This window comes from Trachemys scripta, chromosome 6 (genome assembly GCF_013100865.1).
Source record: "Trachemys scripta elegans isolate TJP31775 chromosome 6, CAS_Tse_1.0, whole genome shotgun sequence".
Classification (NCBI taxonomy): domain Eukaryota; kingdom Metazoa; phylum Chordata; order Testudines; family Emydidae; genus Trachemys; species Trachemys scripta.
Genome location: NC_048303.1, coordinates 100,409,395 through 100,427,681, shown reverse-complemented (window position 1 = coordinate 100,427,681; position 18,287 = coordinate 100,409,395). Strand labels below are relative to the sequence as shown.

At 41.5% G+C, this 18,287-nt stretch overlaps 1 protein-coding gene across 5 annotated transcripts in view; it reads left to right on the top strand.

The window, feature by feature from the left end:
* ADAMTSL1 (ADAMTS like 1) overlaps positions 1-18,287 on the top strand; it is a 714,047-nt gene that overhangs the window by 181,103 nt on the left and 514,657 nt on the right. For all 5 annotated transcript variants that reach the window (XR_004646076.1, XM_034773212.1, XM_034773214.1 and 2 more), the window contains exon 2: positions 12,522-12,641. Coding sequence is in view for 4 of the 5 variants with exons in the window: in XM_034773212.1 (XP_034629103.1) it covers positions 12,522-12,641 (120 nt within the window). In the remaining variant the exon portion in view is untranslated. The remainder of the gene's footprint in view (positions 1-12,521; positions 12,642-18,287) is intronic.

Genomic DNA, 18,287 nt, shown 5'->3' with positions numbered 1-18,287 from the left:
GAGAAATAAAGCCATGAGGAAAAACCTCTGTAAGCCACTGGAGGAGGATCAAGCCTTCCATTTGTCACATGAAATTTGGGTGGTACAAGAAGATATTAAAGGTTTTGCTTTACTAAATGTCTTCATTGCATCTAATTCACATTATTTTTAATGATTCATGTGAGACTGGAGGTTGTATGGTTTGTCAGATCTTTAAAACAAGCCTCATCTGCAACGGCCTTTCCTAGTACTCTTAAAAACAACAACAAAGTAGAATAAAATATATAGTAACCCAAATACATTCATAACAATGTGTACTGCAATGTAATTGTACTTTTTGACCTAATTCTAGTGTTGTCTGATAATTAACTAATCCTGATTAGCTCTCAACTAAAAATGACTTGGGTCTCGCTAATCCCAAGTAAATATTTATCCACAGCCCTAAACCACCATGTAATCTGCATTCTCTATGGCCTATCTCCTGGAATAGGTTGGAGATTGAGGTGTGTGGCAGGTCAGGACTGAAGTACATTGGTAAAGCTGTGTTTTGAAGTTTACACAGTGCTTTCCCAAACCATGCCTTGATCTAGTTCCTCATTTTACACACATTTTAGAATGTGTTTTTGCCCTGAAAAGTGACTAAGAATAGCATGATGAGGTTTTATACTTGTCTAAGAAAAGCTGAATAATGCACTGAGATAAGAGACAGCAGGAATTCCCTTGGTTGTATGTTTTGGGTTTTTCTATGGCATATCCCACAGCAATTTATTTATCTCCAATACATAACAACAACAACAGTTTGGCATGTTTTGCCAAGAAACACATGGATGGAATCCGAGCTTTGGATGGATCCCACTGTCAAAGTAGAGTAGATTGTTTTGTTTAGTTTTCATCCTGTTTTATTAAACTGGGCTTTAAAGAAATATAAATATTGTCTACGGAGTACCAGTAAATTTAAAAAATAGGTGGTACTGTTAAGCAGAATCTCAGCAGACTAGTACAGTACCTTTTTGCAGCTGCATGTTCTGTGATGATTTGTTAACTGCTAGGAAGAAGGCTTTAATCAACAGGATTTAAAAGTAGTTGTGTAGCATTGATTTGTTTGCTTCTATGTTAGTTCATCTTTCATTCCCACAGTCTGGGCCTCATTTTTTTTTTTTTTTTTTTTTTTTTTCAGCAAAGGTTGCTCGGCAGCAGTACGACTGATGTGTTTTGTACATTCTGCATTTTTGCCACTCCATTTGATGGGGCCATATTGGCTTTCTCCCTTGTCGGAACACTGTGGGTCAAGTGTAGGCATGTGGATGCTTTACAAATTTATCCCCATCATTGCTAATGTCTCTCTAAGATGTTAGTTGTCGGTGGTTTTGTTTGAGGGACACTTCATGCTGTAATTCTCGAGTGCAAATCACTTTGTTTCTTTTGTTCACTTATAATGAGAGACTGATGGAGCTTAAATAATTCCTCCAATGAATACATTAACCAGACTCTTCTATTGTGGTTCTTTAAGAACTGAAAATAATTAGCACAAAGCCACTTTTCCATCACAGAACTTTTAAAAGAAGTCAGGGCATTACCTTTAAGAGAATCATGAATTAAATCTTCTCTGTGGAAGAAAGGGGGAAAAAAGATTAAATATATTTCAAGCCCAGCTGAAAGATTTTCTGGTGGGAATGCTTCCCAGCTGAATAAAACATTCCCTGGGGAAATATATTGCTATTTGTATTTGTATTTTGTGACATTTGTGAGTATCTCCAGACAAGCTAAATAACAAGTCTCCTTTTCATTCACAGAAGTAAATCTACAAAAGCACCACACACAGTAGCTAGTTTCCAAAAAGACAAGTTGCTGGTTCAGAAACATCATAATCACAATACAATGGTTTGAAAAGGTCAGAGACAGAAAACCAAATTGTTGATATACAGCCCCCCCCCAATTTTGTTTTCCACTGTTAAAAATATTTTCTGTACTGCAACTGGGTAGGAGTTTAGGTGAAGGGGGGTGGTTTTTGTCCCCCTCCCCTCTTCAAGGTATGTACTTTTATCTTCAGTTCCCTGAAGAACACGTTGCAATATCTAGAAATGCCATTTTAGGATTGATTTTGATGAAACCGCAATTTCTCCCATTTCTAAAACTAGTTTTTCAAGCTCAGATGCAACAGTATCAAAATTAAAGGGAGATTTTCAAAGGCTGAAAGCAGTGAGGCACCCAGCTCCCACTGAAAATCAGTGAAAGTTGAGCACATAACTCCCATTTGTGCTTTGATAATCTCCCTCATTGTGATCCATGTGAACACAAACTCCTCTTCAAAACCAGTTTGGGGCAGTAAGTAGAGGGAATGCAGCCAATACTTAGACTAGAACACAGTGGAATGTGGTAACTAGCAGGGTCCCCTGAGGATCTGCACTAGGGTTCATACTTGATCTGGAAAAGGGAGTAAACAGTGAGGTGGCAAATTTTGCAGATGATACTAAAATACTCAAGATGGTTAAGTCAAAAGTGAACTGTGAACAATTACAAAAGGATCTATGAAAACTGGGTGACTGGACAACAAAATGGTAGATTAAATTCAATGTTAATAAATGTAAAGTAATGAACATGGGAAAACATAATCCTAACTATGATTGAGTCTAAATTAGCTGTCACCACTCAAGAAAGAGATCTTGGAGTTGTCATAGGCCTTGGCTACACTCGGGACTTCACAGCGGTGTGGCACTGCTGTGAAGCGCGAGTGTAGTTGCGCCGCCAGCGCTGCGAGAGAGCTCTCGCAGCGCTGTATGTACTCCACCTCTCCGAGGGGAGTAGCTTGCAGCGCTGCGAGCGAGCGTGCAGCGCTGCGAGCGAGCGTGCAGCGCTGCAGGCTCTGATTACACTGGCGCTTTACAGTGCTGTACTTGCTGCGCTCAGGGGGGTGTTTTTTCACACCCCTGAGCGCAACAAGTTGCAGTGTACAGCGCCAGTGTAGCCAAGGCCATAGTTAGTTCCCCGAAAACATCCGCTCAGTGTGCAGCAGTAGTGGGGGGGAAAAAAGCTAAAAGAATGTTAGGAATCATTAGGAAAGGGATAAGTAATAAAATAGAAAATATAATGCCACTATATAAATCCATGGTATACCCACACCTTCAATGCTGTGTGCAGTTCTGGTTGACGCATCTCAGAAAAGAGGTATTAGAATTGAAAAAAGGACAGAGAAGGGCAACAAAAATGATTGGGTGTATGGAGCAGCTTCCATATGAAGAGAGATTAAGACAACTGCTACTGTTTATCTTAGAAAAGAGACAACTGAGGGGATATGATATGTCTATAAAATCATGAATGGAGTGGAAAAAGTGAGTAGGGAATGTTATTTACACTTTCACATAACACAAGAACCAGGGGTCACCCGATGAAATTAATAGCTAGAACCTTTAAAAGGAACAAAAGGAAGTACTTCTCCCAGTGCACAGTCAACCTGTGGAACTCCTTGCTAGGGGATGTTGTGAAGGCCAAAATTATAACTGGATTCAAAAAGAATTAGATAAGTTCAAGGATAAGTCCATCGATGGCCAAGGTGGTCAGAGACTCAACCCCATGCTCTGGGTGTCCGTAGCCTCTGACTGCCAGAAGCTGGGACTGGATGACGGGATAGATCACTCCAATAATTGCCCTGTTCTGTTCATTCACTCTGAAGCATCTGGCACCAGCTGCTGTGAAACAACAAGACACTGTGCTAGATGGGCCATTTGTCTGACCCAGTATGTGTGTTCTTATGTTCTTAAGAATTTCCCAGTTTTGGTGGTGCCAGAGTAGTTCTGGGAGTGGGGGAATTATGGAGTGGGTGAAAGGAACATTTGTAGATGAAGAAAGCAGTGAGACTCCAGAGTTAGCCCTCTGGAAGAGTGATTTGGTAATCTGTAAGTGTAGAGACAGGTGGCTCCTTAAAAGTCTGTTACCCTTCCTGCTCCTGTTGTGACTCCTAGTTTTCCTGGCTACAAGGGCATCTTATGTGTACAAGCAGTAAGCCATCACCCCAAGTTTCTTCTGTCTGCTCCCAAGGCATTCAACTCCAAATAGGTACACCCAGCAGCATGTAGCGTGTTAAGTGATGGAATGGAGAGGGGAATAAATCAATGGAGTTACATTAGTATTACCCCAGTCAAAATGTGAGTTGAATCAAACCCAGTAACTTTTAGTTGTTCCGAGCTTGTGCTGCCTTTTTAAATGGAAAAATTAGTGGCATGTAATTCTCCAAGTTTTGTTTCTTATTTCTTATCAAAGTAACACTACCAAGATGCTAATCATAATGTGATATTACCAATGCCTTAGAGTAGTGTTTCCCAAACTTGGGATGCTGCTTGTGTAGGGAAAGCCCCTGGCGGGTCGGGCCGGTTTGTTTACCTACCGTGTCCACAGGTCTGACCGATCGCGGCTCCAGGCCAATGGGAGCTGCCTGAAGCAGCGCGGGCCGAGGGACTTACTGGCCGCTGCTTCCAGCAGTTCCCATTGGCCTGGAGCAGTGAACCGCAGCCAGTGGGAGCTGCGATCAGCCGGACTTGCAGGGCCTGGCCCGCCAGGGGCTTTCCCTATACAAGCGGTGACCCAAGTTTGGGAAACACTGCCTTAGAGTATGAACATTGGAAGCATTTTGGAAACTGAATTTTTCTTTTCACTCTTCATATTGTTTCTCTGTCACATCTAGTATTCTCTGTCTAAAAACTGGTTGTAAGAAAAGAGTTGGTTAATTCTCTAAAAGGTAAATTACCAGTAATTTGTTTTTGCTGCCACCTACCACCTGGTTTGTCCTTATACAACCCCAGGAATAAAAGGGTTCTCCTGTTGATCCTTCCCTATTTGTAACAGTAGTGCAGTTTTCAAGGTTTAGTCCTGTCTCAGCTGGTTGTTTAGCCATGTGTCTTTGTTTTATGATCGTAGAGAATTGAAATGGATCGGTATCCCATTAAAGCTCACTGCTTTGTGACAGCTAGGAAAGCTCATTGCTATCACACGGCCCCTACTCCTCTCCATCTGCAGCTTTTGGACAGCTGCTGCTGCTGCCATGCCACTGGATTGTGTGTGGGAGATCTTGATGTTAAAGGAGGGGGGAAGGGCAAGGTTGATAGGCGTCCTGTACCTCAGAGCAGCAACTAGTGGCTGCCAGAGAGTCAGGAGGTAGGACAGATTTAGTGTTCCAATAGCATTCATGCTACCTCTACACCAGAGACAGATTTTTGTATTTTGGTCATACCTGGTCTTTCAGTTTACCATTGGGGAAACATTCTCAGGCTTCGCTCAGTTTAATCTGAAAAGATGATTTACACATAGCAAAGCCGCCTCCTTTGGGTATCTAGATAGTTGACCTTGAACGCTCCTAATATCGCTTTAGTATCCAGGAAGAGTTGTGTAAACTTAGCATCTTGGGGGCTTGATTCTGCCAACCTTAACTGCACTGATGACAGTGGGACTGTACAAGTAAGGTACTTCCCAATAGGCAACATTCAAAATAGGGCTTCACAGTGCATAGCCTGCTGGCTATCAACCCAATGTTGCCCAATGTGATTAAGAGTGACAGACTCAGGCCCCAAAACTGCAGCCCCCCTTCTACGTTTAAGAAGTGTTTGGATTCAGCAATTTTGATTTGTCCCATTATAAAGATGAGGTCAACTTGCAAAATTCAGATCTGGATTCAGATTTTGAATCCAGGTCTAGTCAAGAACAAAAATGAAGAGCTCATATCAAAACCAGGGTCCAAAATTGTCAGAGATTAAATGCAGTAATAATTTTCATCTTATTTCAACACTCCCCTAGGGAGTTTTTGTTAAATCCTCCTTTGAGGCAACATAGCAGTGCTAATCAACAAGTGCCTTTGGCAGCCAGCAGGTATGTGGACACACTTGTGACTGCTCCAGGGTGCCTTTTCCTGTTTAAGTAATTGCTGTGTAGAGTCAAGAGTTGCAGTGGGACTTTCACTTAGTGCTCATAGAAGAGGAAGAAGATAGCACTCTTTCACATAGGAGAAGGCAGGCACATAAAGACTGAGACATTTCTTCCATGGGGGCTTTTTATAATACAAGCATTGCACACTTTGTACCCAGAATTCTGACAGTAATGAGTTTCCTGTTTGATTTTTAAATAGACTTTAAATAGTTTGAGTTCTCTGGACCGAACAGGTGTTATATTTAACCTTCTCTTGACAGGTGTAAAAAGGTGTTCGAAATACGGTATATATATTTTGGACCACATTCATCTACTCATACTTTGTGAGTAGCCCTACTGGAATCAGTGGGGCTACATGCATGATTAAAGTGTGACAGACCCAGACCAGTGGGGTACAGGAGTCTGGGTAGAGGGCAAATATATTGGTCACTGGATGAGTAGTTTTCTGTTCCCTGAGTGACCAGAGCAGGGGCTGCACTAGAGTAATCAGTAACCTGCTAGAACCAGTTAAGGCAGGCAGGCTAATTAGGACACCTGGAGCCAATTAAGAAGAAGCTGCTAGAATCAATTAAGGCAGGCTAATCAGGACACCTGGGTTTTAAAAGAAGCTCACTTCAGTTTGTGGTGTGAGTGTGAGGAGCTGGGAGCAAGAGGTGAAAGGAGCTGAGAGGGTGTGCTGCTGGAGGACTGAGGAACACAAGTGTTATCAAACCCTAGGAGGAAGGTCCTGTGGTAAGAATAAGGAAGGTGTTTGGAGTAGGCCATGGGGAAGTAGCCCAGGGAGTTGTAGCTGTCATGCAGCTGTTACAGGAGGCGCTATAGACAGCTGCAGTCCACAGGGCCCTGGGCTGGAACCTGGAGTAGAGGGCAGGCCCGGGTTCCCCCAAAACCTCCCAATTGACCTGGACTGTGGGTTCTTCCAGAGGGGAAGGTCTCTGGACTGTTCCCCAACCCACATGGTGAATCTCTGAGGCAAGAAAATCTGCCAATAAGCTCAGGACCCATCAAGATAGAGGAGGAACTTTGTCACAAAAGATATAAATATAAATAAAGATATAAAAATCTAGTCCTATGATATTATACTTATATTTGATATAGGCCAGATTGTGCCATCCTTACTCAGGGTGATTAGTATCTTACTCCATGACTAGTCCCAGTGAAGTCAATGAGACTGCTTGTAGAGGGAGGCACTATTCAACAAAAGTAGAAGTTGTATCTTTTCCCTTCTACTTAGTGTTAACACATTTCTCTTGCTGTTCTGTATTTGTTCTGTAGGCTGATCAGAGCTCTCATCTGCATTGAGTTTACACCATTAGGTGTAATAGTTACTCATGGTTTACACGGATCTGAAGGAGATGGGAAATGAGCCAAATAAGCCTTGTTTTGATTTTTACACAATTAATGTTATCCCATTCCCATCTAATAAAACAATACTTTCTGTTTTTTTATAGCACCCTAACATACTGTACTGCAAAGCACTGTACAGAGTATTGAGCAACCTTAAGGAATGGAAGAGCACCTTTATCATTTAATAGCACCAATGAGAGCCCTAAAACACGCATGAAATGATGCTCTGATCTCCTTCCTTATAGTGAGCAACAATTGTGCTGTTTGTTTCCTCCTTTCATATTCACCTTCATCAAATGTTGCTTTCAAAGTTGTTTGCAAGGCCTTATCATTGTCTCCTTTCTCCTTAATTCCTTCAGCATCTCCTTCCCTATAGCAGCTTCAGACTCCCACCCCCAGCGGCGGCTCCAGGCACCAGTGCTCCAACCGCATGCCTGGGGAGGCAATCCGCGGGGGGTGCTCCGCCGGTCCCTGCGAGGGCGGCAGTCAGGCAGCCTTCAGTGGCATGCCTGTGGGAGGTCCGCCGGTCCTGCAGATTTGGCGGGAATTCGGCGGCAGGTACGCCGAAGCCGCGAGACTGGCGGACCTCCCGCAGGCATGCTGCCGAAGGCAGCCTGCCTGCCATGCTTGGGGCGACAAAAAAGCTAGAGCCGACCCTGTCTCCCCCCCCCCCACACACACACACCCTTTTCATCCCATTTGCTAAAATGTCAAGTGGTATTGCTAAGCTTCACAGTTAACAACACAATGATATTAATGAAGACTGGGGCAGTTGGGAGCTTCCAGAGCCTTTATTTCAGGTTGTCTGCAGGGTCTGGAAGATGACCACGGGTTGGTTTGTACTTGGTTCCTATTTGGAAGATTTCCTTTGTAACTCACTGCTTTTAAAATGAAAACGTAGTTTCTGCAGAATCTGAACATGTCATGTGGGCCACACACACACACACAAATTTAGTGAAGTGTTACCCCTGAGCTTATCAGCTCCTGTATGCAGCTTCCCAAAACTTCACCTGAATAATTAATTGACCTTAGTTATATTCTTAGCCTCACTTACCTTAAGTGATTAAATCACAGGTAGAGAAGGGCGCTTTAAAACAAACAAACAAAAAAAACCCCCAAATCCTACAATTTCTATTGTCAAAGTCACTTACTTTTTATTGCTGAATCACAGCTGCCACCATGGGATGAACCATTCGGATTAATGAGTTGCTACTTTGGGAAGGTTTTGTAGTAATAAAATCTATAATCCATAATCTTTTTTTTAATGGAAAATGTATTTTAGTGGTAATTTTTGGTCGCAAAAACTTGTATATTTAATGGATCCATCATTGCTATGACACAACCATACATGAGTGTGTTACTCAATGTTCACTACAGTATCAGGCTGGATATAAATTAAACCTCACATCATAAAACCACATTCTTTTCATAGAAACTTTTTTTTTTTTTACTTTTATAGCTGAGTAGCTCAAATGAGTAAGGTGCCCTTTACCAAGTCTGACATGTACCCAGAAGGGGCTATCTGCTTTCCGAAGCAGTATAAGCATATAATTCAGGTCGTTCTGTGCAGCCACACCAGGTTTTTCCATCCATTGCCCTTTTTGTATTATTTCCTAATTCCTCCCCTCTTTCCTTATTAGCTCTTCTCCTTCCAACCACCCCATTATAGTCATACTGACTTTGCAGCATCTTTGCTCTCACTGCCCAGCTGGAAGGGAAGACTCACTCCTCTCAGGCTGCAATACCAGCTAGCTCCCAAGGAGTGATAAATATAGTCTTCATCCTGTCATTGGCCATACTGCATGTCATATTCATGGTGTTCCCAGATGCTCCTTGTGACGGGTTCGGTCATAGAGATCCCCTTGGGACTGTCACCTGATGTACTGAAATTACCTCTGAGCCTGTCTTTCCTGCCAGCTTGGGACTCCAGAACCCTCTGTATCACTGATAGAGAGAGAGATGCACAGCTGTTTGCTCCCCCAGCTATTAATCTCTTACTCTGGGATTATTAATAAATAAGTGTTTTTATTAAGTATAAAAAGTAGGATGTAAGTGGTTTCAAGTAATAACAGACAGAACAAAGTAAGTCACCAAACAAAATAAAGCAAAAACGTGCAAGCCTAAGCCTAATACATTAAGAAACTGATTACAGGTAATATCTCACCCTCAGAGATGTTCCAATAAGCTTCTTTCACAGACTAGACTCCTTCCTAGTCTGGGCCCATCCTTTCCCTGGTACAGTCCTTGTTAGTTCCAGCAGACATCTCAGGTAGTAAGCAGGGGTTTCCTCATGACTGGCTGGCCCCTTTTTCCTGTTCCACCCCCTTTCATAGCTTTGGCACAAGGCAGGAATCTTTTGTCTGTGCTTGTCCCCACCCCCACCTTATCAATGGAAAAGTACAAGGATTGAGATGGATTCCAGCATCATGTGACATGGTCACATGTCACTGTAAGACCCCCAGTCTCCATTCTTCCTGGGTTGGTCTACACATACACAGGAAGGTTTGTAGGTAAATAAACCATTTACAACCAATTTTCTGGGTCAATGGGAGCCATTCTAACCCACCGTTAATGGCCCACACTTTGCATAATTACAATAGGACCTCATAGTTATACTTCATATTTTTAGCTTCAGATACAAGAATGATACATGCATACATATAGGAGGAATATATTCAGTAGGTTATAACCTGTTATGATACCTTACAAGAGACCTTTTGCGTACAGCATATTCCAGTTGCATCATATTTACCCTCATAAACATATTTCCGTAAAACATATGGAGTGCAACGTCACACTCTTCTCCCGCACAGCCTTTTAAAACTAGAGCTAGACTCATGGTAATTAGGGCATCTAGTTTTGCAGGTGCAGGGATACAAGAAATAGTATCAGCAGAAGCCGGGGGAGGGGATCAGAACTAGATTTTTTTGTTTACAAAATAGCTGGTAGACGGGTGTGTAATAAGGAATTTGTGAGTAATGCTTCTCCATTTGTAAGTAATGTGCTCTTCTCAAGCTTGCAAGCAATTACCCCTGGTATCATACATTACTATAGCACTTGGTATTCCATATATACCCAAAGTGGTTGCGATTCCAAAATCAACAGTTAACATGCGTTAGTATCTGATCATAAATGTTGACTCTTGAAGGATGTATATATTAGGATTATATTAGATGTATAGGCTGTAGTCCCAATTACTAAAATATAAAAACAAAATGTCTTTATTTACATACAGACCTGGACCTATTTAGATAAAAACAAATCTAGCAAGACTGTACTTTAGCAAGTTGAGCCTTGTTCAAAACATGTTGCAACAGAAATTAAATTGGAAAAGTTACTAGAATTCCAGTTCATAATGAGTTCCCTATTTTCTGTTACTAATTTCCTCAAACATTTCTCTTTGCTGTGGAATTCCTTGTTTGAGCCCAAAGGAAGCTTTTTGTTTGTTAGAACTTTGAAGGAAAAAACCCATAAGTATCACTGGTTTTGAGAATTTAAAACATGTGTTCTAATTTTTAAAAATTTGTTTGGATTCTTTTTGGCTCTGATAATACCAAGGAACACAATGAGAAATTAATTATCATTAGTAGCATTACAGTAGCACCTAAGGCATTGTTCTGGCATGTAATGAAATGACCGTCTCTGCCTCAAAGAGCTTACAAACTTTGCTAGACTTGGAAATAACTACACCTCTACCTCGATATAAGGTGACCTGATATAACACAAATTCTGATATAATGCAGTAAAGCAGTGCTCCGGGGGGCCGAGGCTACACACTCGGGCAGATCAAAGCAAGTTCGATATAACGCAGTTTCACCTATAACACGGTAAGATTTTTTTGGCTCCCGAGGACAGTGTTATATCGAGGTAGAGGTGTAATTCAGAAATTAAATTAAAATGATCAACCATGCATGTGCTGTATTTTATTTTCCTTACCCATTAAGGTGCATATGCATTTACTTGTATACCTACATGATTTTGGCCTTAGTAGCATCCATCTCTACACATACCTAAACATTTCCCCTTCTTACCACCCAACCTTTACATAGGCCCAATGGGTTAGGACGTCTCTGGGAGTTCTGTCTGTATAGTTCAGAATATGTTTTAAGAAGTTATCACTTCACCACATGGCATTTTAAATCAGTGATGAGCTGCCAAAATCTTAACAACCGGTTCCCTCCTCCTCACCCCACGAGGGGGTCATGGGCCGCCCCCGCCCCCCGGACTCCTGCCCCATCCACCCCCCTTCCGTGTTCCCTGACTGCCCCCTGCCGTCCCATCCAACCCCTCCTCTCATTCCTGATGGCCCCCCGGGACCCCTGCCCCAGCCAACCACCCCTTCTCTCTGTTCCCTGACTGCCCCTGGAACCCCTGCCCCTGATTGCCTCCCACCGCCCCATCCAACCACTGCTCCTTCCTGACTGCCCCCCGGGACCCTTGCCCCCATTCAATCCCCCCTGTTCCCTGCCCTCTGACCACCCCGACCCCTATCCACGCCCACCCTGAACTCCCCTACTGCCTTACCGCGCTGTCTGGAGGTGGTACTGAAGTACATTGGTAAAGCTGTGTTTTGAAGTTTACACAGTGCTTTCCCAAACCATGCCTTGATCTAGTTCCTCATTTTACACACATTTGAGAACTGGTAAAGCTCTGGCAGCTCTCTTCTCCCCACCCCCCCCGCTCACCTGCACGAAGCCACTGCTTGCTTCTCAGCCCTCCCGCACGAACAGCTAATTCTTGGGAAGTGGGGGGCGGGGGGGAAGGAGAGGAGAAGCAGGGTGGAGCGTTCAGGGGAGGAGGCGGAGCAGAGGTGAGCTGGGCCTGAGGGCGGGGCAGAGAGCTGCCAGAGCTTAACTAGTTGTTAAATTTAAAAGCCCTTTTAGAACCGGTTGTCCCACACGGGACAACCGGTTCTAAAAGGGCTTCCAAATTCAACAGCTGGTTCCTGTGAACCAGCTCCAGCTCACCAGTGTTTTAACTGTGAACTACTGCTCTGCAGGCCATACTTTTTGAGAAACAAAATTCCAGCTTGTTCCATCAACAAAGCTTTTGTATCATTGGACATCAGAGTAAACTATTAACTACTTATTTCTTTTAAATGCAGGTCTCCATTTTCATTAATGGCCATTCTGGTCAGAGCTGGAATTAATTTAGTAATCTAAGAGACAAAAGGCAATTAACAAATACGCTAGTTCACTAGGTCTCCTCTTTTTCTTTCTTGGATACATTCCTGATGGCAATGTTGGGGCATTGCTTTTTTTAATGTCATATTATCTTTCTAGGTTTGTGGAGACCAAAACCAAGGAGCTATTTTTCTGCGTGAATTTACATTGATTCGGAGAGAGAGCCTCCATGACGATTTCTTGTCTGACTTGCTGAATAACCATAAAACTGAAGATCCGGTAGGACTCTCCTTTTTTAAATATTTGTTTTATTAATACTTCGTACTGAAATGAACATTTTCTGGGCTGTGAAATTTTGCATCTGGTCCTTTGCTCTGTTGTCCCTTTATGGAAAGGTTCAGGCCTTAGATGTTATGAAGAAAACAACAAATATGACCAGAATAGAAATGCAATTAGAATAATGACAGGCTTGTGTGGAAAATTTCTGGTGCATGATATATCTGCTGTACATTTAGGGACAATTTTTTCAAAGAAGCCATAATGTAAGTCCCTAAAATTATGGTAGCAATATTCTTCCTCTGAGATTTTGGGTGTCTAGGTTTCTGCTTTAATTTCATTTGCACACACCAAGCGGTTTGCACAATTTTTTTTGTGTACCACAAAAAGCTTTGTTGTGGAAAATAACACTTGCTGTTTCAGCATCTCTATTTGAAAATATCATCCTGAAAATTACTTCAGCGTTGACGTTCATTTTGAAGGAACAATAGACAAAACAAATGATGTTTTGCAAAGAGTCAGTAGATGGAATGGCACTAAAAAGGAAGAGAGAAGAATGGATTTAGAAAAAAAAGTTTTCTTGTTATCCAAAGTCTGATGGACTCTGTTTCCACTACCTCTTTTGTGTGTGTCAGTGCAAGATTTCGGTTTAGAAGTGTGAGGGATTTCAAACTGAATAGTTAGCAGTTTGTTCTCTGATACTTGTAAGTTAAAACATTTACAAAGCAAAACAGTTCTGAGTGATATGTTGAATGGTGCTTTAATTTCAAACGAAACAAATCAGATGATTTTATCATGACAGTAATTTGCCAGCCTAATCCTTTCAAAGGCGGTCTTCTTGTTTTCTAATACATTGTGGTTAAACTGGAATAGTGGCAAATCAGTAGCTGATATATTCCTGGATTGTTGATGTGTCTTAGAGGTTATAGCCCAGAATAATGATCCTGTGGGGGTGAAGGAAAGAACAAGAAGCTGAAAAGAAGATTGGCGTGATGATGTTTACTGCATACTATATCTACTTATCTAGTAGTCTAGGAAAGCAATACCTCAAGTTATCTTTTCTAGGCCATGAAAGACTAGCCAATTACCATTTGTGAGAACATAATTGTACTGGGACGTTGGAGGGATGACTTTTAATAAATCTTGTTGCTTAGGTTAAAGAACCCAATTAACAAAGGGAATACAAAACATTAAACAATCCACTGTGTTTGTGCCAATCCATCTGCTTTCTGACAAACTGTCCTTGGCGTTTTACAATCCCACTAAAAGAGTTCACAGATTGGGCAAAATCAACACTTTGCTTTATCGGTGTTTGTAATTTTATAGGGAGTTCAGAGCAGTATCAAGCAACTGCTTTACTGCCAGTGCAATAAAGATTCTTTGTAAAGATACTATAATTTCTCCCCTCCTTCCCACAATGATTAATGATGTGGGGCCTGAATCACTGTGTATTAGAACTATTGAGGCCATGCAGCCTAGTCTAGCAAGCAGCTTTTTTATTAGTTTTGTCTGTATCACTGACTTGGCCTGTTGTTGTCTTGGAATGTCTTGGTCTTGTGCCTGATTGCAAGTGTATTCGGATATTGTTGACAAGTGAAAGCATTGTGTAAATTACCCAACGTTTTCCTCCATCCCACAAAAAACTACATTAAAAGAGCATTATTAAGGTTGCACAGTCAAGCACTCCAAAGTTAGGAGATGCCAACTTTAAGGTTGCCTGTGCAACCTTAATTCAGCCCTCTTATGCATATGTATATTGACACCGTCTCTAATGACATAATCACGTACTGTTTTTTCCCACAATACCCCTGCCTCTTTCAGTATACAGGATAGCTGGTGCTTAACTAATGAGCAGCTATTCAATATTTTGTTTTCTCCTTGTTCAGTGTGTGGCCTTGTTTACGACACACAATTCAAACCCTGTTCTGAAGACACAATTATTAATATCCTCCTAGGCTTTTGTAAGTTGCTCATGGCTACCAATCTGAGTGCTTCACAGACATTAGTGAATTTATCTTCATGATACCCCTGTGAGATGAGAGGGGTATTATCTCCATTTTAAAGATGGGGAGCTGAGGCACAGAGAGATTAAGGTCAAAAGTATCCACTAATTTTGAGTGGATTTTTGAGACACCTTGGACCTAGTATTATATAGCACTTAATATGTTCAAAGCACAGCTCCAGTTGATTCCAGTTGTAGCTGTGAGTGCTCAGCACTTTTGCACATCAGACTCTCTAGGATCTCAAGTCAAGCACTCCAAAACTGAGGAACACGCAATTAGTGACCAGCTGTGGAAAGTTTGATTTTTAAGTGACTTGTTTAGCATCACATAACAACTGTGTGGCAGAGGCAGGGATAGAATCCAGTTCTCCAGGGTAACATTCAACTGCCTTAACCACGAGACCATCCTTTCTCTGACTGTAATTCACGGCTTCATTCGCTGCATCCCTTCCAACTTCTGCAACAAATAACAGGGATCCTACAGACAATTACCTTCCTCACTGCACAACCCTTATTCATCATGTGCACTGATTGAGGCAGGGGTCTTGTGGAAAAAAAAAAAATCTGTGATCATGTAACTTAAAACTATCATAATGCATACACACAAAGGGGGCTGAATTAAGGTTGTATGAGCAGCTTCTCAACAAAATTTTTGTAAGATTTTTTTTTTTAACATGGGCTAAACATTTCCCCCTAACCTTGTTCTGGGAAACAGTTGTACTGTTTTTGCTGGCATTATATATATATATAAAAAAAAATTAGCATGAGCTAGATACCAAGCATTGGAAATTTCAGGCTGGGTGGTTCAAGTTTGACAAAGTTGTTAAGCAAGTAGAAAACAAGCTCTTTTAATGGAAAGTGGTGGATTGATCTTAACTGTAGATAGCACTACCTGCGCCATGTAAAATAAAATGAGACATTTTTTCTGAAAGTGTCTATTGTCTACTCTCTATACAACTTCTAATGACATATCAGCAAAACATGTAATGAATCCTGATACATTTTTGGAATAAGAAATGCAAGCAGATAATGTTTCAAATAAAAACATTTCTAACAAAAAATGAAGTGACAGTTTAATACAAGGAAAGCTCATCTTGGGTATCTGGTAACATAGAATTTGCCATAGTGGATCAGAGCAATAATTTGTCTACTCTAGTATCTTGCCTCCAACAGAGGCCAATATCTCTGCTTCAGAGGGAACTGTGAAACCCTCCATAAACTTATGAAATTATGTATCAGTGAGGGGGGGAGGAGGGAGTTTTCTTCTGATTCCTGCAGAGAATTGGCTTCCTTGCTTTCTACTTCAAAGATTTAGATTTAATTACTCTTCAGTATTTTAAGATGGCAAAGCAATAAATGTTTAGTGGTCACCTGAATTATCCATTCACTGTATTTAATTTCCTGATCTTCTGAGTTAGTGAAATCAACAAGCTAACTGCAAACTGCACTGAGATATTAAAATCACTGCACTTTTGTGTGATAATTTGTTTAGAGTTTTCATGTTATGGGAAAGGAGGCACTAGACACATTCACTATCTAACCTAAGGATTATGCATGTGTTTCTGGCAGCCCAAGAAGTTACTCCAGTTCGGATAGCTGTAGGCTCTAGGGTCCCCTGTCAAGAATCCTTTTGAAGGAGGAGCAGTAGAGAGATGTTAACCAGCAGTTAATTATCTTCTTTACCTGGCACAATTGGGGTAATGACCACAATGTGCTAGGTAAGGAGTGCTGCTCTCTGGGACACACCACTGACCATAGGCATGCATATATTTATTAGACAGCCACAGTCAATGATGCCAGTTGCCCCAGTGTGCTGTCTTTCATAAGGGAAATGTGTGTGGCTATATGGTGGATAATCTGGTTTACTTAGCACTGGTATTGTAACTACCTCATGCAGCCTCTGCCGAAGGGCTGGGTGTGGTCAAGTGTTGTTGTGCGACACGTGAGTAACTATTGCAGCCACTGTGGTTTGTGGGCTGTGCAGTCACTGTCTATTAGCAACCATATGGGGACTCTTGAGTAAAGTAGAATATGGAGTTGCCCAAATTTTTACTTCACTGCATATAACACCTGGTATAGTGCAGTACAGCACAGTAATTCCTATCTTTTAACTACAGTGTCACACAAACCCCAGTTCCATGAGCTTGTGCACCACATGCTCAATGGCCTGAGACCTCGAACAAATGCTTCTGTTTTCTTCCTTTTGCCTATTCTTCTGTGCAGTAAATCTTAGCTTTTTGACATTGTGGCTTTTAACTCTAATTTTGATACTATCGTCAAGAAACAAGCCTGTTGACCTAGTACTGCGAGCATTAACCTTGGGTACTTGAGATTTAAAAAAGGCTTCTTTAGCTGGGGAAAGATTTTATATTTTGAGTATTTTCCATTCTGTGCTAAACCAATAATTAAAATTATAATGAATGTAGCAGAGTGATGAATCTCCTATCCCCTGAACAGTTGTTTTTTCTTGAAAAATGAGAAAACAAAGAACTATTAACAAGAGAGGTGGACAGAGGGAAGCTAGGACAGAACTAACTAAGCTAGGACAGTTATCAGTGCACATGCATTTTGAGGCTTTAGCGGTAACCAAATGCAAACAGTTTACAGACTTGCTAGGTTTTTTATTTTATTTTTCAGAAATAGTGTCGTCTTATTTTTCCAAATGCTTTACTGTTTATGTTGCAGCCCGTTGTTAAATGGTGGTAATAACATCTGTGACATGCACACAGGGGAGTTGGAGGTATCAGTACAAGAATTATTTGTTGTAGCAAGCAATGATTTTTAAAACAAAGACAGTTAAAGTTTGAAGTATTCTATGGATATGTCTGATTTCGACACAGTGGAATTACTCCGGGCTTGCACCAGTGTAAAGTAGAGTAGAATTAAGCCCTCTGTGTTCAGTAATTGGATCTTAGCTTAGGTTTTACTCTGGTTTTTATAGTGTTTAGTTTAATCTTATGCTTCTGATATATTATTGTTTTTTCATTTCACATGGAGTGGACAATTCTTAGAGTATTTTAAATTTATATATATAAACACACACACAGGTGCTTTTGCATTGACTTTGTTTTCTTGATACATTAGTTCCTGATTTCTTAAAAAAACATTTTACTCTGATTTAAGTGATGTGGAAGGGTAGAGAACACTTACCTACCCTCTAGTTAAGCAGTGTTCGGCCTTTCTAGGCTGAGGTACAAATGCACTGTTTCAAAAAGATTGAGGTCACAATTGATACTTTCTGGCAGTTTCTCTGCCCTGAGTGACACAAAGGGAATGAAAACAACCTCTAAACTCTTTGCTAGTGATTCCTTGGTAATGGGGGAGTCCCCAGCAGGTGCAGAGACAGCATAGCTTGCTCCCTTGTCTTCTTCCCCAGAGCCCTCGGCTCAGGAGGTGAAGAGGAGTCCATTGGGGAGAGGAGGGCATCAGTATCCTACTAACTATCCACTGGTGATATATAGCATTGCTTGGATGCTATTTAGAGCATCCCCTGGGTGCTAGAATCATCAGTGTTGCCAACCTGAAGTGTGACATTTTGGCGACTGCCCAGACCAGTAAGGGGTTCTGTCACTACCTGCCTTGTAACTGTATGCCTTAATGCTACATTGCTGTGACTCAGAGCTCTGACACCAGTAGCCAGCCTACAA